Source organism: Terrapene carolina, unplaced genomic scaffold (genome assembly GCF_002925995.2).
Source record: "Terrapene carolina triunguis isolate 2854851 unplaced genomic scaffold, T_m_triunguis-2.0 Scaffold132, whole genome shotgun sequence".
Lineage (NCBI taxonomy): Eukaryota > Metazoa > Chordata > Testudines > Emydidae > Terrapene > Terrapene triunguis.
Window position 1 is genome coordinate 9,086,431 of NW_020664483.1, and position 26,326 is coordinate 9,112,756.

The 26,326-nt window shown below is 38.8% G+C and overlaps 1 protein-coding gene across 1 annotated transcript in view; it reads left to right on the plus strand.

Annotated features, from left to right (window-relative positions):
• SLX4IP (SLX4 interacting protein) overlaps window positions 1-26,326 on the plus strand; it is a 125,683-nt gene that overhangs the window by 7,290 nt on the left and 92,067 nt on the right. Inside the window, exon 2 of the mRNA XM_026653203.1 lies at window positions 4,156-4,205. Within this exon, the coding sequence (XP_026508988.1) occupies window positions 4,179-4,205 (27 nt within the window). The 5' untranslated portion in view covers window positions 4,156-4,178. The remainder of the gene's footprint in view (window positions 1-4,155; window positions 4,206-26,326) is intronic.

Sequence of the window (26,326 nt, forward strand, 5' to 3'; positions counted from 1 at the left end):
TGCACAAGCGGTGGAACAAGTTTGGGAACCACTGCCATAAGCATTTGATGGAAAGATGCTTTGCCATATTTTGTAGTAGTTCCCACCTCTTTCTAGGCAGCTGTACATTAGGAAGTAATATTGAAGCATCAGCTCTCCAAACACAGAGCTGCTCCTCCAGTTCACCAACCTGCAGCACCATGGGTGGTCTTTTAAGCCTCAGTGCTTCTGAGAGTAGAGGAGCTTAGAGGCACCATATTTGCTGAGCAGCATTGAACACACCTCTTGGCATGGCTATGTTCCCAGCCTCATGCTTTGTGTATCCGGGGTACTGGTCACCCAAAGTAATCCACAGATTAGCTAAGTAATCCACATAGCTGCGAAGAGGATTCTTGATGGTGCTTTTCAGAATAGAGGAAGTGAGCCTATAAGCCCATGTTCCCCTATGCTGCATGGGGATTTTATTGGTTAAGCAATCTTCAGTCATGATTCAAGCTGTTTGGATAACCCCTGCTGTGACAGTCTATCTTGTGACATTGAACTCTTTCCTATTGTTTCCCTCCTACTGTCTTTCCTATTTTATTTTTTAATTGGTGGATCATTAAACAAGCTCTTGCTGATGACCCTTTATTAGACAATGTTTACATGTCTGCCCTATTCTCAGACTCACAAGAGCCTTATGGTGCAAAACAAAGATCTAAAATAATATAATGTATGTGCGGGGTTATATTGGCTGTGGTTTGTGGGATGCCGAAAGTGTCTTGGCCTTTCTGTTACTTGGCCTGTATTTTTTGCTGGTCTGAAGAGCTTTTTAAGGTACGGTATCCCGTGAGTCCCAGGGGTATACACTAACAGTATGCACTATTTGAAAGCTGGGATTCTGAATTGTTTTTCGCTTCAGTGGTTGCCTTTTTCCTTCAGCTTCAATTCTGACCTAGATTAGCAGCTGCTGTTTCAAGAACTGTTAGTCAGAACCACATTTTATACCATTTAAATAGTTGTCAGTAAAGACACAGTGGTTTCTAAATCTGACTCTGGATACCACCAACGAGACAGCTAGATTCTGTTACCCTTACTTATGCCGAGTAGCACTTTACTTCATGATTGGCTCCATTTAAATGTAAGGGGGTACTCAGTGGGAGTAACGTGCTACTCACTGCAAGGGTAGCAGAACCTCCTCCCTAGTTCGTGGTGTGGGAAATCTGCTGAACCCCACCAATGATTTGGATAGGACGAACTCTGCCAAAAAAGCAGAAATCTTATGAGAGTGGCCATTTTATGTGAGGGTGAGTGTCTACCCACATTATGGAGAAAGCATGACCACTGTGGCCCTTTTTTGTAGCACAGCATCATGACCTGCATCTCACTTGTCTGTCTCTGAGTAGATTTTTATTAAAGAATTTTGTCTGCTTGCTAGCTAGTGAAACACTGAGCCGTATACAGATAGAATACAATACAAGAGCCCCATCACGCTAATAGTCCATTCTTCCACTTCAAAGTATAATGCAAGTGATGGTTTTGTTGGTAGTTACATTTAATTTTCAACAGTTACCTTTAAAGGGGCTCTCATTTTAAATGACCCTTACCTAAGTCAAACAGAATATTGAAAACCTAGTTTACTTTTCACTATTTACGATCCTTTGTTTACTGTTTGAATTTCTTTCAGCTCGAACAGTGAAATTCATTTATGGGCCTAATTCTGTTTTCATTGTGCAAGAAAAACACTGAAGTATCAATAAGAAATTTCCTTGGGCAAGAGTATTGAATTGTTGCCCCAGTCACTTTCACTTTTGCATATTGTCATTTGCAATTTCAGATTCAGAGCTGCAATGTTTGGGGTGCAAATACTGCATGGGAATGGTTATTTCAAACGATTGCTATTGGAATTTAGGATCATAATTTAAGTCTTTCTTTTGGCCTTCAGAGTTTGTAAAAGCGTGTGATTTTTGTTCTTGTTACCAAATTTAATTTGAGGGCAAAATTTGAGTTGACAGTGTCCTTTTAAATCAGAACATTTTAGTATGTTCGACTTTTCAGTATTACCTTTTGGAGCTAATGTTGTAAATTTCAGGATCTGAGACTTACTATGGGCACAATCAAGGCAAAAGTTACTTTTGTGACCATTGGAACAAGTATAATCAAACCTTCCAGGCCCTGCAACTGCATAAGATCTGAATGAAATGTTAGGTATTCTGTTATGTCATTGTTGAAGGGCAAAATTTTAGCTATAAGTCTATGATACAAACGTCTTCTGGGTGTGAATGGCTTCTGAAAGTGAGCAGTCTCCCATTTTATTTTCAGAGGACTAAGTCTTTCAGCAAACCTTTGCCCAGGACACTAGCTAAAGAGACTGTAAAATTTATGTGACCTGCTGTCAGACCATAGTGTCAAAGAGTTCAAATAAGATAAAGGGAAAATGTGTTCATCTTCTAATACAGGGGTAAATTCTTCCTAAACTGATAAATAGAGAGACAAGGTGGGTGAGGTAATATCTTTTATTGGACCAATTTCTGTTGGTGAGAGAGACAAATTTTCCAGTTTATACAGAATTCTTCTTCAGGTCTGCAAACATACTCAGAGTATCACAGTTAAATACACTTTGTCTCTCTAATACCCTGTGACCGACACAGCTACAACAACACTGCATACAACAATAAACTGGTGAATGGCTCTCAGCTAGTATATAATTGGATAGAGGACATAATCCAAATTCATAGTGATCTGTGAGCAGGGCCAGAGTTCATGCAGCTGGACAGAACCTCAGCAGGGCTCCCAAATTAAGCAGCAGAACCCATTTTAGGTTTTCAGGTTGATTTACAATTTTTCCTGTAGAGCAGTCAAAATGATGCTCATCAGCAATATCTTTGACCACATTCCCTAAATCCATTTTAATAGTCTAAAATCTAAACAAAACAATATAAACAAGGCAGCTTTTTTTGTCAACTAGAGCTTCCAGTCCTGGCTTCTGGTCAGCAAACACTTGTCAGTTCTTTCCTGAAAAGAACTCTACCCCATTTTAAATTTCTGATCCTAACTAACCTCATATGCACCTGATTGACCCAAGTGTAGGTACAAAACTAGAATCCCATACCATGTTGTATTTCTGAAGGGGCCCAGTTAGGACATCACTGCAATGGGATGTGTCATAACTACAAGAGTCTCCCCTCACATGGAGCACAATAGGAGATATACAAGCCATCATAGGTTCCCTCTGGCTCACAGGAATGGAGCTGTCATCCAGGTAGAGGAGAAAGGGACTTATTGGGCCACAGACTCCTTTGTAATGAAAGGCTGTGAGGGGAGAGAGGAAGAAGGTATCCACAACCACCACCTGAACCATGATACAAGGTTGAGGAGACAACTCATTAGAGCAGGTGATATCCTCTCTCCTCTTTAGTTTATATTTCTCTTTTTGAAGGAAACTAGTTCAAAGGATGGTCTTTCCCATTTTTTCCCTCTCCTCTTCTTCACCCTCCCCTTCTCTTAGAGCTGTGCAAAGGAATTTCTCCTGCAGGATGTGTCCTTGGATAGGGCTATGTTTCTGGGATTGTCACTAGAGCACTCAGGAAGTAAGAATCATGAATCACTGAAGGTCTCCTAAACTGCTTCACCAGGGTCTTCTGTAGAGAGAAAAGTTGACATTTCGATTTTCATAGAACAGATGGTGGTGATGGATGTAATTTTTAGGGTGCGAGTACTAAAGGAATAAGAATTGCTGGTATAGAAAAGAAGCTGGTAGGGAAGGCCTAAGGCAAAAAAAAAAGGGGGGGGGGGGGGGGGGGTTGGGTGGGTCTGGAGACGGTCCAGTGGTTGTGGCACTTGCCCAAGATTTGGGAGACCTGGCTTCCATGCCTCGCTCTCCCATTTGTAACATGAGGATGGATAGTATTGCCCTACCTGACCGAGGTGTTGTGATGATAAATACATTAAACATTGTGAAATATTATGGTAGCAGAGGCCATAAAAGTACCAAAGGTAGGTAGCTAGATTGATCTTCTTAAAGTGGAGTAAGAGTTTTTCCTTTGATTTCAGTGGGAGCAGAGTCTACAATATGTAAAGCAACATGAGCGTGGAATAAACAAATAGTGGAGCTAAAATTGTTTGCCACTTGGTATAAAGATCTGTTTTTTTTTTCTAGTGCAAATCTTTATTTGTAACTTCTTTTTGATATTTTAGGGGCTCTGTTTGAACTGATAATCATGGCATCCAGCAAGTTTGTTATTAAGGTAAGCAGAGCTTCAAATCTTTCATAATAACCAATATTACCACAGTAATCTTTAGTATATGGCTAATCTATACATATCTATATTTAAGTTAATGATAAAGTATCAGGTCAGCATAGCACATTTTGACCCTTGGCATTTCTCACTTACAAAATGGAGACTATATTAATGACAATAGAAATGCAACTGGTATATCATGTACACCACTGGACCGTGGCAGAGTATCTTTATTGGAGGTTTTGTCCTTTCAAATAAAATTTTCAAAAGTATGCTTGTGTAATTTAAAGCTACTCACTTTATAGTTCATAGTTAGTGAGTCAGAAAACTGCATGAATTGCCAGTGTAATAGTCTTAACTACCTGGATTAAAAATAGGAATCACTTCTCTCTGACTAATATTTTAATATTAACCAAGTAACTCCCTCATCAGATCATCTAAGACTTTTGTTGTTTTTTTGCAGGTAAGAATATTGTTAAACTTTCTTTGTGGTCAGTCACTGCTTCTTGACTTTTTTCTCACAATTCCTATTTTTTTCCTCTTTCCTGTTCGTCTTGTTTTTATTACCACACTATAAAATATTAACTGTAAATAAATCACAAGAGCATATATGTATGCTTTTGTGATTTATTTATGTATATAGTTTCTTTATATATGATTTTATTATATAATATTTGAATGTTTAAAGATTAGTGCTGTCTTTATTGTAGTATTGTGTAAACAGCATTGCCCACCTGCAAACTATTTCAGCTCAAAGCAATGGGTATGTAAAAAAATCACTCAATCTTATTATCTGCTTCTACTTCCAGACCTCCTTCTCTGTTATCCTAAATGGAGAAATGCAAACAGTAATTTAGACTTTGCATATAATTCCATGTGATTAGAACCGCATGTTGCTCTTTGGTGGGGTCTTCTCCAAGATTTTTCTTCATAGGGGAGCTTATGTTTTTCCTTTGTGGATAAGTAGCTTTACTTTTTGGTGGGTTGTTAGAAAATATTCATGATCATCCAGATATAGCAGCCATCTAAGCTGCCATGTCCTGGTTTCATGGCAAGCTAACCTGTTTAACAAAGAGACATGTATATAGTCAAAGTTGTGTTTTTCCACAAGGGAAAGAGAATCATAAGTCATGCAATGAGCTTTTTAGTATTTTCCTCCTCATATCATTTTTAACTTGACTGTACATACAGTCCCATGTCTTGGTCAAGGACAACTATATATGCCAAAAATTTGCATCTGCTTCTCCATCATTACAAGGGAAGAGAGGATTAATGTTTCACATTTATAGCATTCTGTGGCTGATATCCTGAGTATACATCACTAGTATTTTACTGGTAGAAAAGTAGCAACAGGAGCCCTATGGGAATCCAGTTATTTGATCGGTTGAGTCCTGGTGTCGTTAACACTAGTGCCATTGCCAATGGTAATCGGCTGGGTTGAGTTGGAGTGTTTGTGCTGGATAGAATCCTGAGATCTTTGGTCGCTAATCAGCAATGTGGTGTGGATTGCCTATCTAGCACAGACACTGCAACTCTATCCAGCCATTTACTTTGGCAATCACACTATTGTCAATGACATCATGAGAACTCAGCTGAGCAAACCAATGGTTTCTCATACAGGTGTTTCATATTGCTACCGGATGAGTCAGGTACCAGTAGTGTATGCTACTGTCACGTCAGCCACAGAGTGCTATAGGTTTGGGACACTTCTATTTCTCTTTGTAATGTTGGAGAAGCAAAGGCAAATTTCTGGCATATACAGAATGCTGAATAGGAATATAAATTAGTTTCATATTTTTTGTGTCCATGAAGTTTTTCCAGGTTGATAGCTGTAGAAGCAATTTCCTATTTAATTTAAACCTGAAAGATCACTTTGTCAGGCTTATTTATTTACTGGGCGTAGATTTCCATCTATGGGTTTTTGCTTCCCAAAAGATATGTTCTCCAATGAATATAAATATGATTGCTCCCTCTCTCCTTTATATTCCACTTTCTGGGGAAGGTTTTCCTTCAAAAGGCTCCTCATTAAGGCCCAGAAATTGCTTCTGCTCCACTACACAGAGAGGCAATATAAGATAGCATGTTCTTACTCCGTTGAGGCTTGTAATACAATTTAAAGTAATAAATAATAGAAGTATTGTGCCACTCTTGCAATAAATATTGTATAAAATTGAAATATACATATTTTGGCTTGTCTTCCCATGAGTAACGTGTAAAAACGGGAGGGAAACACCTCAGCATTATAAATACTGAGGTGGTCAGAATCTGGAATATGCAGCTTATTATCCCATCTTTCATTTTTGTCTTAATAGTTTCAAATGTAATTTAAAAAGAGAAAATGCCTACAATATATTTCATAGTTTTACTTTACATGAACATACATATATTCTACCAGAAGGCTCTCATAGGATCTTTTTATATGTTTCTGCTGTGTAATGGTAGATTATTTTCAGCAGAGGGAGTAGTTGGTCCACATTTGAAAGAAGATGATAAGCATTTTTGTGGGAGATTCTTAAAAGCAAATGAAATGAAGTTAATTGATGCAGTAAAATCGCTTTTATACTTTTATTACAAAAACTACAGTTAAGTCCTAAATGCACATATTTCAATTGCCAATTGGCTGGAAACCATAGTATATTGTGATATGCGACAGCTAACATTTAATGAATAGTAATTTGAGCAGGTATTTTCAGTTTTAAGCAATACTTATACCTCATTGCTTCATGGTGTGCTATATGGTAGAATCAAAAAAACTGAAAAATGAGGCATATGAACTTAATTAGGATAATGTCTGTGTGTGTCTTTGCTCCTAAAATATTTTAGTGCTATTATAAGTAAGCAAATCTTAACCTTAATTGGGCAGGCTTAAAGCAAAATTATGAACTGTATATAGACTTGAGAAAAAATACCACTGGGCTTTTGTTTAAAATTGATGAAAGGTTAAAAAGGAGAATTCTCCTGAAATTATGTAATTTGCATCCACCCATGCCAAACTACTCAACTAAATATGGTAAGCCCTGTAGCCATAATATAAATCAACCTCATATACTATTTATAATATGTTGATCTGTCATACCTTTCAAAAAGAGTACATCTGAGTTGGTAACTCTTAAGCTTTAGTGAAAATATTATAAAATAATAAATCTCTTCTCCGAGATGGTTTCTTTCACTTTGGACTTCCTTGCATTTACACATTTAGGGCTCTGTTCTAACTCAGATTTGTAGACCTTTACTGCCACTTATCTGAGATTAGAATAATTGCTGTTAAAATGTTCCTCTCATCAGCCAGGACATTTTGGGCCAGATTTTCAGAAGTGGTCAGCCCCCCGCATTTCTCATTGTTGTCACTGAGAGTTGTTGAGGGCTAAGGTCTATAGGTTGCAAACTCCTGGAGGCAGGGAACGTCTTACCTCTGTTTTGTACAGGACCAAACACACAGCCATTGCTTAATAAATAAATGCAGAGAGAACCCTTGGTATCTTTTAGTTTAAATATAACCATCAAACCTTGTTAAAAGTGTTCCTGTTGAACATTTTTACACTTCTTAAAGCATTCTATTCATGAAGGGAAGTATATTAAAAAGATTTTATCTTTTTATCAGGGTGGAAAGGGACTGAGTAGATATACTGAGAGAAATGTTATTTTTGTCAGACTGTATACTAGCATCAACCTATGCCGTAATAACAATAGCGTGTGATTTTAGAACAAAATTCTGCTCCCAGATATGTGCGAGTTGCCATTGACATCAGCTTGGGCCTGAGAATACAGAATTGGACACTTTATTTTGGTGTGGATTCATTGTGGTTTCATTTGTAATATTTGGGCAGGGTAACTTAATTTTATTAATGGTTTTCTAACAGTAATATTTCATTTTTGTGTGTCTCCCCTCATTTTGTTGCTCTCTGATTGCTTAGCTGCCATAGACCTTTTCCAGGATATTGACAATAACTTGTATATCGAGTGATGATCCTGTGGCTGACTCTTAAAGCTGATTGTCTGTCTTGCTTACTTTGATAGCTACTGAGGTTAATGATTTTGTAAGTTTCACTGGCCTGAGGTAGCTGATCAGTATTTCTATTAGACTATCCTTGTAGCTGAAAACAAGGCTTGACCTATCTTTTCCAGTAAATAGTTTGGTTTAAAATATAAAGTATAGTTAAATTTTTAATCTGTTGTTGATAGTATAGTGGCTAGGCCTTTGCCTTAGGACCATGGGGGATGGACTGTGCATTTTACTACTCTAGGGAGTAATTAAATCCATATGTATATGAATGTACTGTTTGTAAGGTGTGGGGAGAGCAAGGGTAAAGAATACTTTATGTAAAAGGTTGCTATTTTCCAAGATACTGCTTTTATAGAGTAAACAAAAGAGATTTTCATAAAAATCTGTCATGACAGATCAACGGTTTTGTATCCGGTTCTTGCAGCTGAATGTTTTTCCTACATTATATATTGTGCATATCTTTTGACATATCACTTAGCTTGGAAAACCAGATCTCTAGAGGGATGGCTTACCTTAAATAATTATACTGAATGTATTTTTCTGCTTCTTCTTAGTATGACTATTAAGGCTATTTTATATGTGAAATCAAATGGGTTATTTTAGTAGGGATACTCTGGCAAAACATTTTCAAAAGGATTAAACTATTTTATAATATTAAAAAACAGTATGTAAGAATTCAATTTAATATTAAAAGTAAGATGCCAGAGTTCTGTGAATCGTTTTTAGGGGCTGCTGAATGAATTTTCCTTATATAATAGGAGGCCCGATAATTTAGTATGTTTTTTGACCCACTTACTTTAAGGGCTATACTACCCACTCAAAATGCTGGGTTCCCAAAGATGGAGTTCTTTTCATAAGGGTCATGTAAGTAGAGTCGGCTCCAGCATTTCTGCCGCCCAAAGCAAAAAAAAAAAAAACCCGCGATCGGCGGCGGCGGCAGTTCAGCGGCAGGTCCTTCGCTCCGAGAGGGAGTGAGGGACCTGCCGCCCCCGAATTGCCGCAGGTGCCGCCCCTCTCCCTTGGCCGCCCCAAGCACCTGCTTGTTAAGCTGGTGCCTGGAGCCGGCCCTGCATGTAAGTACCTAAAGTAAACAGTATTTGAACTATGTCTATTTCAACTGTATTGTACAAAATAACTACAATATACAGCTGTGGGTGGTGTTGTTTTAATAATAATAATAGTAATTAGTATCACAACAATACTCCAATCAGGATTGAAGCCCCATTTTGCTAGACACTATATAAACATATAGTAAAATGTGTTTTTTCCTTCATCTGTCACCTGGCTTTTTAGATTTTAAACAGTGTGAAGGGTTGGAGAAAGGGAAACAACATAAAAACAAAGTGATCAGGGGTGATGGGCACATTTATTAATTACTTTTATTTTTATTTTTTTCTTACTGTGCAATTTCTCTTTCATATTTATGGGGGAAGGAGTAGCAGGATATGGAATGGCAAAAGAGGTGAGTAAATAAGGGAGTGGGGAAAAGAAAAGATGAAGAACATTGATCAGGAAAGGAGTGACTGGATAGCCTGATCCCAACTCCTCTGAAATCTCTGGGAAGATCTCAGACCTGACAAGGCTACGAATCAGGCCTGGGGAAAGGAGGGAGGAATGATGGAGAGTAATGAGATTAAGGGTGATAACAGGGGAACGTTGAGGGAAAGGGGTAGGAAGAAGCTGGGATACATGCCAATAATATGAGAGAACTTTCTTGGCGGTCACTTTATGGTGGTACGGAGTAAAAGGCTGCTGGTACAACTCGTTTAGCCTTCTGTTCTCAGTAATTTAAATAAATAAATTAAATGTATTTGCTATACCTAGAAAGTGAGGATTCTGCATTATGTTTCCCTCTCCCATCATGTGCTATGTAAATTGATTCTGGTGGGTGAAGATTCAGTATTATCCCTGTTGTCTGCGTGTTCAGTGTGTTGGGACATTCTGATAGAAAGCGAGTGAAATGAGGAAGAGATGTGACAAAAGAGTGTATGCAGGAATAAACTAAAAGACAAAATTCAGTAGTCCACAATTTCCTTAAAATTGTTCTATTCTTTTAAGCTGTGCGGACAAATTTCAATTTCAGTTCTCCAATAAAAAATGAGTGTCTCGTGCATACTACAATATTTACCAGTCAGCTGTGACTCTGCAAATATTCTTTTTGACTCAGCATGCTAACGTTTCCTTAAATAACAGTAGAGCAGAGAAAGGCACATTGTGTAATTTTCTGCATTCATTGTAATCCATGATGTTTGAGGATTCTTGACTATTGTGAAACCCCTTCTAACCTGCTGATAAAATGATGACTAATGGTCAGCTGATGAAAACAGATGCATTGCCATGGCTTCAGAAACTTTAGTGTCCATATAAATGTTTCACTTTCCACAGTTGCTCTTACTCTATCCAGGATGATAGTGCACTTATTCTCTAACAGTTGACAGCTGCTCAATCAAGCCACAACAGTGTGGTTGGCAAAAACTATAAATTCCAGTTAAAGTTTTAAAATAGTTTAAGGAACTAAAAATCTGAAACTTGAAGAAGCATTAGGAGCATTTTCAGATTAAGTAATACTTTTGAGCTGAGTGATGGTAACGAAACATAATGGCTCTTTCTGTGGACCTGACCCAAACCCCATTGTAATCAATGAGTTTGGGATCAGGGGCCTGTAAGAGTATATTGGCAATAGAATATAGCCTAACTCAGAGGACTTATAAAATTGTTCTGTCGCCAGCGTTATTCAGTTTGGCTTGTTAGCTTTAGTTCTTTTTGAGTTTATTATTATTATTATTATTATTTATTATTATTAAGTTCAAAGTCTGTCAGTATTTGAGCTCCCTATCCCTCTCTAGGAATGGTGCATCCAAATAAATTATAAACAAGATCTAACTTTCATATGGAAACCAAAGGCAGACTCTAGGGGAGGAACTCCAAAACACTATAATCTTGTTGGTGATCTAATTTACCCACATTTTACACTGGTGTCACTCTTTTGAGTACAGTTACTTCTGACTTGCTGTGAGGCCCACTATGCTTCCAGTAGAAGTTCTTGAAGCTAAGCAAAGTATCAATGCATGGTTCCAAATACATAATATCAAAACTCGTATTTTGATGCCTGAACTGATACCAGTGATATATATGAGCAATATGAAGATAGAAGGCCAAATGCATTGGATTTGAATGCAGTGAAATTCACATGCAGACTAACAGGTGAGCTTCAAAACTCTTTTCTTCACAATCCATTTTCTTCAAATTATTTTGTTATTTGTTCTAGGCAGTCTCACTTATTTTCCTGTTGCTGAACTTAAAACTTAGATGATAGACTTGAGCTGCTCTTCCTAGCACTGTGCTGCAGTCTCTGGAATTGATCTGCAACAGGAGTTTAGTAATACTAACTAAAACTGCTGACCGAGGGGTTTTTCATACAAAGTAAAATAGACAAGCTAATTGTGGAATGGAGAGACTGAGGATTTTGGAGGAGAGATGAACTGATCTGCTGTTCCAGGAAGAGGATACTTGATATTCTGTGACTTGAAACACAAGGGGTGATCTGATTAGAACTGAATTTGCATTTCAGATACCAAGGGGAAAAAAATCTGGTACAAGATAAATTTGTTAGCAGGTTTGTATCATATAGAGAAGACATTACCAAGTACTGACAGCAGCCTGGCAATAAATAAATAATGTAGGAAAAGAACAAGATTATATTTTTTTACTTTGAATACATTAGAAGTCATCTCCAGTTTCTCCCATCGCTCTGCTTTCCAGAAAATTGTCCAGCCTATAGTTAAAACCTATCGTAGGAAAGATCCATGGAGCTACACTGAGTTTCAGTTCCATTCAATAATAAATTGCAGTGATGGTACCAATAATAATAATAAAATTTAGAAAATTGAAGAATAAAATTGAAGAAAATTGAAGAACAGAGGACTATGCAATAAAGAAAACACACACAGAATATGAGCTGGTATCCTAACCCAATTAAAAAGTAATTGTTGGTTCCAGACAGTAAATGCTGCTTAAGTGTTTCAGTCTGTGTACTGATGAGCAGTTAGTTCTTCTCACTTGTGAGGGAGAACTGAGGGAAAGACTAGAGATAGTCTGAATGGTAACTGGATGCTGTACAAGTATTTTGCACACATGGAGACCCTTTTCTGTCTCAAGTATCACTCTCCTACACAACTGTATCACATGTATTGTGCAATTAGACATTTACCACCAGAATTTTCTTTTACTGCAATATTCTTTATACTTTGAATGGGAAATACCCTGAGTGGTAATTGTCCATTTTTAATGGTGCCGACTTGTAATGACTGATCCATGTATATGCAGCTGTATCAGCTAGTTCCTATTTCCATATCTGCTTGGTTTTTTTGGAAAGATGTTAGCATAAGGATTGTGCAGTACTCTGATAAACAATGTGCTTGGTTATGAATCTGAAAAATTAACTATATACTGTTTGTCCTTTGATATAGACATGGGAATATTCTTATTGTGTAGATTAAATTAGGGAGTTTTCAACGATTGTCAAAGTTTGCCTAAGGGATCTAGTAAGTAGGTGCAAGGAGTCTGGTGTATCAGACACAGCAGTTTATATGACACACAAATAATTATTGTTCTTCAAGCCTAAACCAGCGTACTCTTCATTTAAACTCAGGGACTTCACAAGGCAATGTCTTCCTTCTCTGTTCCTTGAATGTAGCAGTGATTTAATAAAGGACATGGCTAACCAAATAGACTTGGTTATGGATTATTCTGTTTTATATCATCTAGATAAAAAAAATTGCAAACAGTATAAGTGCTGAATGTAAAATATCTGCTGAACTGGAGACTTAGGAAAAGCTAAATTTTAAGCCATTAGTAGGAGGATCTGTTTAGTACCAAAATCCTAGACTTTGGCAGTTAGCAGGGCATGCCATGCATAACTTGCTCTTCTCTATTTTTTTCAGTTCCTAATATTCAAGAGATAAAACTCATTCCTACAGTAGTAAAATAGAATAGAGACTAATCTGCACAACTCTACCATACTAACAAGGCAATGCTCATTAACTGAAACCAAGCTTATTGTGAACAGGTGTTGTACTCTTATTTATTCATACTGTAGTAGCACCTAGAGGCTCCTGTCAAAAAAAAGTTTGCATTGTGCTAGTTGCTGGACAGTCACATAGTGACAGGCTGTCTCTCAAAGAGGTTATAGTCTAAATTGAGACATGTGTGGCATACCATAGGAGGACTACAGTAACAGAAATAAGATCATCCAGTTAAATAGGTCACTATTGCACCAAGTGTTTCTTTTTAATTTTAAATAAATTGGCTCTCTCTGCCAGACATGCATCAAGCCCTTATTGGTCAGCTGAGGCAGGTGTCACAGCAGTGGTTGACCTTGAGGAGAGGGTAGTGAATTTATAGATTTGTGTGGAGCGGGTGTTTAATGAATATGAGATTTTTTTTTGTTGCCAATTCACGAAGTTTAACTTTGTCCTTCTGAGAGTTAAATCCAAGTGCTTTGGAAAATTACAGAAGTTAAAAGTTGGTCTTGAAAGACTCCAGAAATTCAAAGGAAAGGTTTCTCTCATCTACTTGTCCCCTATTTCTGGCAGCTGAACAAAATGTTTTGGTCTGGCCTCGAAAATATGTTGATAATATCTCTCTCTTAGACAACTAGGACATAGATAAGCATGGCCATTAATTATATCAGGACTGTGATTACAAATCCCTAATCCAAAGAAGTCATTTTACAAGTTTTTTACAATTACTGTGGGTATTATAGAATTTACTCTCCTCATTTAGTGTTACTTGCAGAAACTGAATAGTGATACAGAATAGAAAAGGTCTATCTGCAAAGCCCAGTCTATTATAAAACAATGATTTCCCCCCTACCCCCAATACAGCAAAACCGTCACTAATTTGCATGTACTAGGGGCTTTTTGAGTTATTCATAAGATTATAAGGTTACAAGGGACCATTGTCATCATCTACTCTGATCTCCTTTATAACACAGGCCAGAGGATTTCTCTGAATTCATTCCTGTTTGAACTCAATCACATCTTTTAGAAAAATATCCAGTGTTGATTTTAAAGTTTCCAGTGATGGGGAATAGAACAACAAAGGCCATAAAATAATAAAAGATTCAGAAATAAAGTATACTCAGATATAATCAGTTCCTACTTTTTATATACAGCACCTTTTGCAGTGATCAAGAAATTTTACATACACCTCTACCCCGATATAACGCGACCCGATATAATACAAATTCGGATATAACGCGGTAAAGCAGTGCTCCGGGGGGGGGGGGCTGCGCATTCTGGTGGATCAAAGCAAGTTCGATATAACACGGTTTCACCTATAACGTGATAAGATTTTTTGTCTCCTGAGGACAGCGTTATATTGAGGTAAAGGTGTAGTTCCTAACAATACATATAGAACAGAGGTGGGGAAACTACGGCCCGCAGGCCACATCCGGCCCGCGGGACCGTCCTGCCCAGCCCCTGAGCTCCCGCGCAGGGAGGCTAACCCCCAGCCCCTCCCCCGCAGCCTCAGCTCGCCGTACCACCAGCACTCTGGGCAGCGTGGCTGAATTAAATTGCTCCCCGTAGGAAGCACATTCCTACGGGGAGTAATTTAATACACTACACCAGCCCTCCATACAGTTTCGGAACCCCAATGTGGCCCTCAGGCCAAAAGGTTTGCCCACCCCTGATATAGAAGGATCACTTCACACATTTTTGAAATGTAGCCAGCAGTATGATGGAGCAGAGCAGCCATTATTCATGTACGACTGTAAAATACCATACCCAGTCAAAACAGAAATGATGAGGCAGGCATAATGTACTATAATTGCCCAAGTTGGAATTTGACCAGAACATTAAGTTGCCCCTTTACTTTCAGAAAAGTGCCTTGGGCTCTTTAATGGCCCCAAATCGCCTCTGTTTTAAATCTAATTAATTCAAAAATGACCTCCAGCACTATGGTGGGACACTGGTTCAAAACTGATGCAGAAGGAAGAATGACACGCATTGGATTACCAGCACCATATCTAGATGTTCCTTGATGGTTCTTCATCCACATTTGAATGCAGCCCAACTTTGCTTAATGCAATCCAATAGCTCTGCCACTCTAGCAATCCTCAATTAACTGGGTGCTATTAAGAATAAGAGACTCTTCAAGGAACATTCTACTTTAGTAGAAACAACCTTTGGTAGAAACTTTTGGAGGACACTCCATGATCCCAGCACTAGCAAAATCAAGACAGAAAAGCTAAGTGGCAGAAAGCTTCTGCAGGGGTGGTGAATGTTTTTTGACCCTTACTGTTAAACTAAGTAGTGAATCAGCGGAGACACATAACAATGGACCTACTTGCATTTCCAGAGAATTGTTAAATCAAGAAATAAATCACCGGGTATTCTGAGCCAAGGATATAGAGGATTATGGATTGTTTTTCTGTCACCTGATGAGTTGGCCTCAGTTTGACGTTTCACCTATCTCTCGATCCAAAAGATTTTGAAGATGAGGAAAGATGGGGAGAGTAATTCTGGTGTGATATTGTAGTCTAGGTATGATTCTGTGGTCTGATCCATCTAGCAGAAAGCTTGTACCAGACCTATGTGTCCATAAGGCCTTATCAGGCTGACGTTTTGTTTTTTGCTTTTTTTGTGTGTGTTTGTTTTTGGAAATACACTGAAATTTTGTAGCTCCAAAACTGATTATAAGGTTTGGGAATCTACACACCTGCCTGTGGGATAGTGTACAAAAGATCTTCTTTATCTTAGTATCTGCAGTATCCTCAGCCCAGCCTCTAGACCATAGGTTTTCAAGCTGCGGTATGTTTATCGCTGGTAGTGCATGAGTGTGATGTTCCATCAGTCACTTCACAATAATTTTTTATGAAGGTGGTATGTGAACCAATAGCGTTCGGGAGATGCTGCTCTAGACTATGTCCATTTGTAGTCAGCATAGCTGACAGCTGAGGAGTCTTATTCCTTCTGAAAACCTCAGATTCAGTAGCCTTCAGGATATTTCTCTGAACCTGAATATTGCTGCAAATGTTGGAGCACTTCAGCTATAATAAAATACACATATACAATATTGCTAATACAGTGATATTTGGCAATCGATGGTGTGTGAATGTTCCTTTTTCTATCCTTCTTTTACTGGCAGAGACTTACACAGGTGCAACAGTTGGAACAGTGTTTTAATGAGCTTTCCTTCCAACCCCATTAAGTTTCACCCTGGTCACTGTGTTTACCATGAAGTTGGGTCTTGTTTTGGGAGTGGACTGGTGGTAAACTAGATGAAAATAGCAGGAATTCTGCAGTTGAAGGATAGGAACACACACTCTTTAATCAAACATTGTTTTAAAGCCTACTTATTTATCTTGTTGTTATAGCAACAGAACAATATCTCATTTCCAAGCAATGGATAATTCTGTACTACATAACTGCAGGAAGCTTTCCCAGCTGAAAACATGCTGTTCCTCATTCCATTTATTGACTAGCTGAGAATTACATTGTGTACATTTGTCCCTGGAAAGGGAAATATTATTACATGTTGCAACATGAATCTAAAAGTAAATGTTTTTTAAGAAGCAATGTGCTGAAAACTTAAATTATGAGAGCTGCTGGTTCTGATTGAACCTGGAAAGACTGGGAGTTTAGTAAAATGAAAAATATGAATAGTTTTTATCATTTTTACATAAACCTGCACTTAGTGGTCAAACAATGGAAAGGTCCCTGGAATAATGTTCCTTGAGTATTGCTGCGCCATGTGTGAACGGATTAAGTTCAGGTATCTGTAATTCTTCATCACTGGCAATTTTTTATACAAGATTGGATTTTTTTAAAATATATGATCTGATTCAAAAGGAATTATTTTAATTCTGTGGCCTGTGGTATGCAGGCAGTCAGAATAGATGATCACACTTGTCCCTTCACAGTGATCACAGTCTATAAATACTATATTCTGCCTGAGCTCAGATAGAAGATCAGTGACTTGAAACTAATGTAAATGATGCTCTAAGACTATCCAGCACCCTGGAGCTCAAGAATCAAATCCCAGTTAATTTGAGAGCAACCTCTAAAGTCATTGCCCAAACTGAGTACTCTGTGCTGCTCTGTAGTGTTGGTCATACTACTGTTACAAACTGAATTGTTTCTTCTGTTCTGTTTGGAGTATCACATTGATTAGAGAGACCTTGGTTGGCAATAATATCATACCCAGGTTAGGTAAATTGACCATCCATAGTTTAGTGTGCAAACAGACTTTCATTTAAGATTTATGATTCTTGTTAGTATTTATAATTGTTGGATCCAGTATGCAAGAAACATTATTTTGTATAATGGTTGTCAAGGTGTAGTGTGGGTAGTCCATGCTCCTTGTGAAAATGAGACAGATGGCAACAGAATTTTGGTGTCAATTTCTCCCTTTTCCTCAGAGGTCCACTTTGCTTCCTCTTCAAAGAAGGGTCAGAAGGAGAGCTACTCTGATCTTTCTACTTCCAGGATCACTTATTGTTTATTCTGCTAGTGGAGTCCTTTAAGAAAGAGTGATATAGCTTTTTTTCTCCAATACCTGTCTTGATTATTTTCCTAATATAGGGTGCACCGTATATATTGGGGATATGCTCACTTTCTAAAATGCTGATGGGTCACATGACATTTTATAAAGTTTAAATGGCACAGAAGGGACAATCCTGCTGGTGCTGAGCAGTCAGATAAGTGTTGACTGCTCATAAAGAGCTTATAAAGCGTGGGCCTGGGATCTGTGTGTTTTGTTAGGTTTTTAAAAACAGTTGAAGAATTACTCTAACGCAATTGAAAGCCAAAACAGTGTCATGATGTAGTAAAGTTTTAAGTATATATCAGTAATCTGGAAGAAGAAAATAAAAGGAACTTGGAAATTAAAAAAAAAATACATTGGAGAGCCATTTAAAAAACAAACACATCCCTTTCCACACACACACATACCGAGATAGAGGGGGGGAAATATGCAGGAACCTCTGCATCTATAACCTGTTCCATCCATATTCATGAGCTAATCTTATCTCTGCACACCTCTCATCTATAACTTTAACAACAGGACCTACATACCATTACTACACTCTGCATACTACTATGCTATAAATGTACTAATGTACATACCACCTCTTACATGTACTGTGCCCATTGCGGTGGAATCTGGGCATCTTCCAGTGGTGCATTAGGGATTCTCAGCCTGAGGGGAACAGATAGGTGTCAGGAGGTCATGACCCCCCTCGCCTTCTTATTTGCTTAGTGGGTGGGGAGTCCCAGCAAGACTGGAGGGGAATCATGCAGCATCGATATGGAAAAGGTCAAGAACTTTTGTATTAATTTGCTTTTGTATTAATCCCCTTCACTGACACAACAGCCACAGCAATATGTACATTTTACAATTTATAAACACCACAAGCTCTATCCAGCCTCCTTTCATCTTCCCCTTACCGTTCGCGTATGCCAGCCATTTGACATTTTACAACTATGCCAACTGTAACTCTCCACAAAAGCTGGCCTCCCTATGTTGCAGACCTCTTACATATTCTGTTCCCACATGGTTTGGCTACTTAATACCTGACTGTGTAAACCATGGGAGGACATTGGTAAAGATGTTCATAGTATCGAGCTCTAATTTTTTGGGAAGCTTTGTTGGAGAACCACCAAAGTATATGAGGTTTAAGATGTCCAGAGCCATTGAGGTTCCTATATACACAGAATTTAAGTTCTCAGTTATTATAGATGTGATATTATACTTGTCATCGATGAGACAAAACTTGTCATAGACAAGTATCTACTTTATGTGGAAGAGTGGTCGGAATATGGGAGCAAAGTTAAGGAAGTTACAGAACACCTCTATGCTTTCTACACCGCTGCTGTTTTAACTGTATCTAAATTTAAAAGTTCTGGACTTTCTAGTTTTCTTATTTTTAAACTTCAGAGGAAAAAATCCTTCAAAGTAATGTAAGATACTGATATGTTTCAACAGCCTAGACTACCTTAACAAACGTTTTTGTGAATGATTTTATTTAAAAAGGTGTTTTGTGTGAATGATTATTTTTAATTTAAAAAGATTGGGGTATGTGTATGCGTGTTTAATGCCCATTTTGAGGAATTTGTATCTCAACATTTAATATTCAGAATCTGGCCTTAGTTGTAAGTGTAATAGCTTGTTTCATGCTCTGTATAGTCACAGTTATGATACTGAAATGTTAAGACCACACACAGACAGCAAAGTCTCTAGCCACTTAAGCATGTAAACAGTCTGGCTTTTTACAAAGTGGAAAAATATTTCTGGTGCGCTATTTTAAAAAGATCAGCATGTTAAAGTGCGGTGTGCAACTGTGTCAACATTTTTTTGGCTGTAACCATTAATTCTGTAGCCTCTTGATAATATGTAAAATGTGAAACTGGTTTGTTTACTGCTGGGATTGGAGCAGCAATTACTGTCTGCAGTTTCAAATAGATAATAGATCAAAGAATTATTTTGCACGATCATTCTGCTGTTTAAAACAGGTTTTGGGTCATTGTGTGTGTGTATGTTTTGTTTGTTTGTTTGTTGTTTGTTTTTTTTTTTACAGATTGCTTTGGGCTCTTGGAAGGGACGTTGGACCCAACGGGTATCATAAATATTTTACTATAAATACATTTTCATTTTAATAGGCAAAGACAGTTTATTTCTAATACGACTCTGCCCTTGCCTTTTCACGCAGGAATTTGAGCTTTCTGATTGGCCACAGACACAGCAACATATATTTCTTTCTTCACAAACCTCAGTTATCTTGAAACCTGACATGACATTAAGCCTTTTAGATCTTTTTATTAATGCACTTTCTCAGCATAGTTAGTTACTGCAGTGATAACCAAAATGCAGACCCACATAGATGTACAGTATAGCTTGAGAACACCCTCATCTTCAGTACAAAGGATTGCAGAGATTACAAGTCCCATCATGCAATATTCCGCCTTGATCTGGCTGCTAGGCTGGTAGGATTAAGATGGAGGATTCGTATAAACAGCCCTGATCCTTATGAGCTGCATCTCTATTAAAATAATAATTATTCTTGTATATAGCGCCTTCCATTTGAGCTCCCAAAGCATGTATGAATATTAATGAATTTAGTTTCACAACAACTCTATGAGATAGGGCAGTTATTAACAGGGGAGGGTGACTTGGCTCTAAGAGCCCTGACAGGATGCCAATATGTTCTTCATTTGGGAAAAATTTGAACACCCCTGCATTACAGCAATAAAAGTTCTAACACACAAATATAATGGTTCTTATTCAACTCCTTTTACAGTTTAATTTTTTAAAAATACGGTTGGCTATTCTACATCTCCTGTGCTGTCTCATAGTAATAATATTGTGAAAGAGAGTTAGAGTAGGAGCTCTCTCAGCCAGGGAGTTGTTTGTACGCTGTCTAGCACAATGGAGCAATAATTCCTGAGTTCTTCAGACATTACTGTAATAAATAATAATAACAACGATAATGTTCTAAAAGGTAGATGGTTAGTTCAATCATAGTGCAGAGTATGCGTAGAAAAATAAAATGTAACTTTAGTGATATCATCATGATAAAAGTGTTTCCTTTAAAGTGTTGTTTAAAATAAAACGTCTGTATATTCCATGTCTGTAAATATCCTCTTTCACCTCCCTTTCACTGCCAAGAAGGGTTATTTAGTCAAGTATGGGGCTAGCAACACAAGTGGCTACAGTGGAGAGGATTTTTAATCCAGCAGCAGTTTTAAAGATGGAGATGGGTAGGAGCAAATGTGCTTTAACTGTACAAATGTGCATGCAGGCACCCTGATTTCATGAGGATAAATTTTACCTGTTCAATATAGGCCAGGTCTACACTACAGACTTACATCGGTATAACTACGTCACTCAGGGGTGTGAAACATCCACACCGCTGAGCAGTGCAGTTATACTGACCTAGCCCCCGGTGTAGACAGTGCTATGTCAATAGGAGAGCGTCTCCTGTCGACATAGCTACTGCCTCTCATGGAGATGGATGCTACAGCTCGTGGATTTGTGGATATCTGCTTAATATCCGCAGATATCTGCATCCATGGATGAGGCTATCCGCGGACATTTTTGTGAATCACAGATTGGATGCGGATACAAATTTTGTATCTGCACAGGGCTCTACTCATAGACTTTAAGGTCACAAGGAACCATTGTGATCATCTAGTTTATCTCCTGCACATTGCAGGCCGAAAAACCTCACCTATTCCTGTAATAGACCACTTACCTCTGGGTGAGTTACTGAAGTCCTCAAATCATGGGTTAAAGACTTCAAGTTACACAGAATTCACCATTTACACTAGTTTAAACCTGCAAGTGACCCGTGCCCCATGCTGCAGAGGAAGGTGAAAAACCCTTAGGATACTTGATTTTTATCATGTACTTATTTTTTGTTAGTATATAATATCCCTTATTTTCACTTGTCCTTATACTAAGTATTCTGTTGTAACATGTAAGAATGGTGAAATTAATCACTACATTATATTTACAATTCTTCTGTCATGCTCTGCACAGAGGAAACCATTTAGTGAGTGATGGAGAAATATAATTTTTACCAGCAGCTGGAAATGTATGCAGTAATTAAAGTAATATCCCTGGCATGTATACCTATTTCTGCACTGCATGTGTACCTGTGTGATAGACCTCATTATTCAGAACCAAGATTGCTTTTCTCAAACCTAATAAGCTCTCTCTCACTCACACACACTCCTCAAGGATAAAACGTGTCTATTTTTTATCTTTGATGTATAAGAAGTGGGGTGTAGGTGTGGGTGTGCGATAAATTCTGCCTTGGGCCCAGATTTTAAAATGCTCGGCACCCATCTGGCTACTCCCATTTAGGAGCCTAAAAGGGAAATGAGTTCTCATGAGAATCTGATCCTTATTTTTTTTATCCTGGAAATATCAGGAATATCCAGTCTTGCCTTTCCTGTTTTTGCTAGGGGAATCATTGAAAAACTAGAAAATTGGAAATGGGGGCTTTTGTGATCCTCAGTTGGAGGGACAAGTATTGAATGTTTCATAAAGAACTTTTCTCTCATTTTCCTCCCAGACATTTGAGTGCTAATAAAAACAAACACAATCAAAGTTTTAAACAGACTGATCAGACTTCCTCTCTCAATTGTTCAGGTTTCACTTTCTGGTTATTTTTCATGGTTTTATTAGTTCTTCTGCCATCCTTAGTATCTACCTCGCAAAACTGAGGGTATGTCTTCACTACCTGCCAGATCGGCGGGCAGCGATCGATCCAGCGGGGATCGATTTATCGGTCTATTCTAGATGCGATAAATTGACCCCCCGAGCGCTCTCCCATCGATTCCTGTACTCCAGTGCCGCGAGAGGCGCAGGCGGAGTCGACGGGGGAGCAGCAGCAGTCGACTCTCCGCGGTGAAGACACCACGGTAAGTCGATCTAAGTACGTCGACTTCAGATATGTTATTCACATAGCTGAAGCTGTGTAACTTAGATCAATCCCTTCCCTCCTCCCCCCACCCCCCAGTGTAGACCAGGGCTAAGTCAACAATATCTGATGTTCCCAACTCTTGCAGTTTCACTAAAACATCAGCTTCTGCAGTCAAGTGATTATGGGAGCATCTTGGTTGTCATTTAAAAAACAAGTTTCTAGCCCTCATGGTTGCAGAGAAAAGCTTGAACCCTGAAGTGCACCCTGAAGGGCTCAAATGCCAGAAGACAAATAAAAAGAATCCCAACATTTATTTATTTTTTAAATCTCATGATTTTGGGGCCAGATTAATCATTTTTGAACACTTTGTGTTAGCAGTACTGTTCAAATAAAAACAATCAGGAAAAAGAGAACTTATTCCCTCCCCCCCCCCTCAATGTCTCAAGCTTTCTTCATACATATACTAAAGAAGTTAAAAAGGACACAAGCACCATTTTTTGCTTTGTAGATAATCTTTATAAGTAAAGACCATTTCCTTTGTCTTTGTTTTAAAAATTGAACATGGCTAGTAATAGCTACAATATTGTAGTAAGGGGATCTTTCCCTTTACTCAAAAACAGAATGTTGTTATTAAATAATAAAATGCCAATACTCATGAAAAACCTGCTGTTAGCTCCATAAACCCCAGGGCACTTGGTTTAAATATCTCATTAAGCTTTTTCTAATTAAAAAAAAGTACTAATAAATCGGTCACATTTTTCTCTACAAAGTACAAAGAGGAAAGAATATCAGCATTGTAATGAATACACATAAATACATGCAGTGTGGAATACTGTCATTTCACAGCTTCAAATCATACAAAGGTAAAGCAATCATAGTAAGTACAAACAGAAAATATTTTGATTCATGGAGATCCAGCTGTGTAGAACCACCATTGATCTGGAACCTTTCAAGAGTCATACAAATTTATAAAGTCTTCCATAGATGCATAACTCCTAATACAAGACTTTAATAGAGCTTTCTCTTTGCACATCAATGTCTTTCTGTGTATGTCTTTTCTTTTGATAGCTAAACACTCAATTTGCCCCTTAAATCTTTTAAACATTATTTATTTCACTCAATACAGGTAATTTGAAATTACCATAACTAACATATAACCCACACCCCATCCCATATAAACTAACATGCCAGGCTATGCCAACCTAATCCCCAGTTTAGCCACAGCTATGTTGATGTTCATACACCAAGAGAAACCCCCCTTCCATCGGTGTAGGCTACATCTACACTTCGGGGTTATGCTGGCATAGCTATGCCAATATAGCTCATCAAAAATTCATTTGGGATATGGTAGGGTGTGAATTTAAAGCAGAATAGCTATTCCTGATTAACACCCTGCATAGATGTTTTTATTCCGAATTAGATTAATTCACTTTGGAAGTTAATTGGGAATAGCTATTTCAGAATAACTCCCCACATAGACAAGACCTGACTCCAGTAGAAGGAGGTTGGCCTTAGGCCTGGTCTACACTAACACCCCAATTCGATCTAAGGTACGCAACTTCAGCTACGTGAATAACGTAGCTGAAGTCGACATACCTTAGTTCGAATTTACCGCGATTCAGACGCGGTCCACACGCGGCAGGCAGGCTCCCCCGTCGACTCTGCGGTACTCCTCTCGCTGAGGTGGAGTACCGCAGTCGACGGCGAGCACTTCCTGGTTCGAATTATCGCGTCCAGACCAGACGCGATAAATCGAACCCGGAAGTTCGATTGCCAGCCGTCGAACTACCGCGGTAGTGTAGACAAGCCCTTAGTTACTATTTATTCATAAAAGAGGTTAATTTCTGAGCATAGCCAACAGTGATGAAGCTATGTCCTGTGCTCCTGTGACCGTAATGCTTCCAAATCGTCAAGGAATGTCACTTTTTGTAGGCAGGGCTGGTAGCACTGCCTCTTGTTTAGGCTGACTGACACTTCCCATTACAAGACCCTGTTTTCAGTTGCTTGTAACATTGCCAAACTTTAACCATTTTGGTTGAAATTTTCGCGGTGGGTGTTTTTGGAAACCTTCAGCAAAAACGGTTGAGGTCTTTCTGAGAAGTATGTTGTTACTACAATGAAACGGGCAAAGAGGATATACTATGTCCCTTTTAAAGGTTTTGAATACACCTCTACCCCGATATAACGCGACCCGATATAACACGAATTCTGATATAACACGGTAAAGCAGTGCTCTGGGGGGGGGCAGGACTGCTCACTCCGGCGGATAAAAGCAAGTTTGATATAACGCAGTTTCACCTATAACGCGGTAAGATTTTTTGGCTCCCGAGGACAGCGTTATATCGAGGTAGAGGTGTACCTCTACTCTCACCTGCCCCCAGACTTTTTGGTGGTGGCAGCAGCTAATGAGCGTGAGAGGCAGGGGCTCCAAGCATAGACATTGAAGGGCAAGGAATCAAAGAAACTGGACTTGTGTGCTCGTAAACCTTATTTGATGTGCAGGGTGCAACTTAGAATTGCTAAGCAGCAAGCTCCTCTATGTCACTGTGACTTCAATCTGTGGGAAAACATTGTGAAGTTTAAAGACAGGCTACCAGAGGACTCCAGGCAGAAGTTCACTCTGGTGGCAGAGGAGGGCAAGCTGATGGCAAAGATAGCTCTGCAGGACAGCTTGGATGCTGTGAACTCAGCAGCTCAGTCCATGGTGTCTGCCATATCTATGAGGAGATGTTCATGGCTGCAGTCTTCCAGTCTGAAGTACAGCAGACCATCCAAGATCTGCCCTTTGAGGGTCCCTCCCGTGTTTTGGGAAAGGATGATAGGCTACACAGCATAAAAGATCCCAGCATAACACTGAAGTCACTTGGAAAGAAGCAGCAGTTCCATCCCCAGTCGGCTCACGGATATCAGAGCTTTATACCTTAGCCCCAAGACCTGCCAAGAAAAAGGCAGGAATTACAGGAAGCAGCCATCTTCCCCGTCCTTCTCTGTGACAGCAGGATCCTCTCGACCCAGGGTCTTGTTCAAGGTCAAGCAGGACCATGCTTGCCTCATACTAATAACACCAGTGTGGCTTTGGCAATATTGATCCTCGAACCTACTAGCAATGTTAGTGACACCTCCTCTGGCTCACCTGTTGGCCATCTGCTGCACCCCAATCTACAGGCATTCTACTTGACAGCGTGGTTGCTTCATGCTAACACCATCGGAAATGGATTGCTCGAAAGATGTTCAGGAAGTGCGTTGGAATAGCAGAAAGTCTTCAACTAGGCATACTTACCTGGAAGCATTTTTCTACCTAGTCTCAACAGAAATGTCTGTCTCCGGTGCAAGCTTCCGTTAACCACATTTTGAACTACCCGTTACACCTAAAACATCAATATTTGACAATTAGTTCTATTAAAGTACATTTAGCATATATTTCAGCTTTCTACCCTCCAGTGGCTATTAGATGGCTCTTTTCTAAAAGGGTTAGACTGTTACATCCATAGGTGCAAGAACCTGTTCCCCCATGGGATCTCAACCTGGTGCTAACAACATTAATGGGACCACCCTTTGAACCTCTTGTAACTTGCTCCATCTCTATGAAAATGTCATTTCTGATTGCGATAACATCAGCAAGGAAACTGGTGAATTCAGAGCCTTGGTCTCAGAGCCTCCTTGTATAGTTTTCCATAAGGATAAAGTTTACCT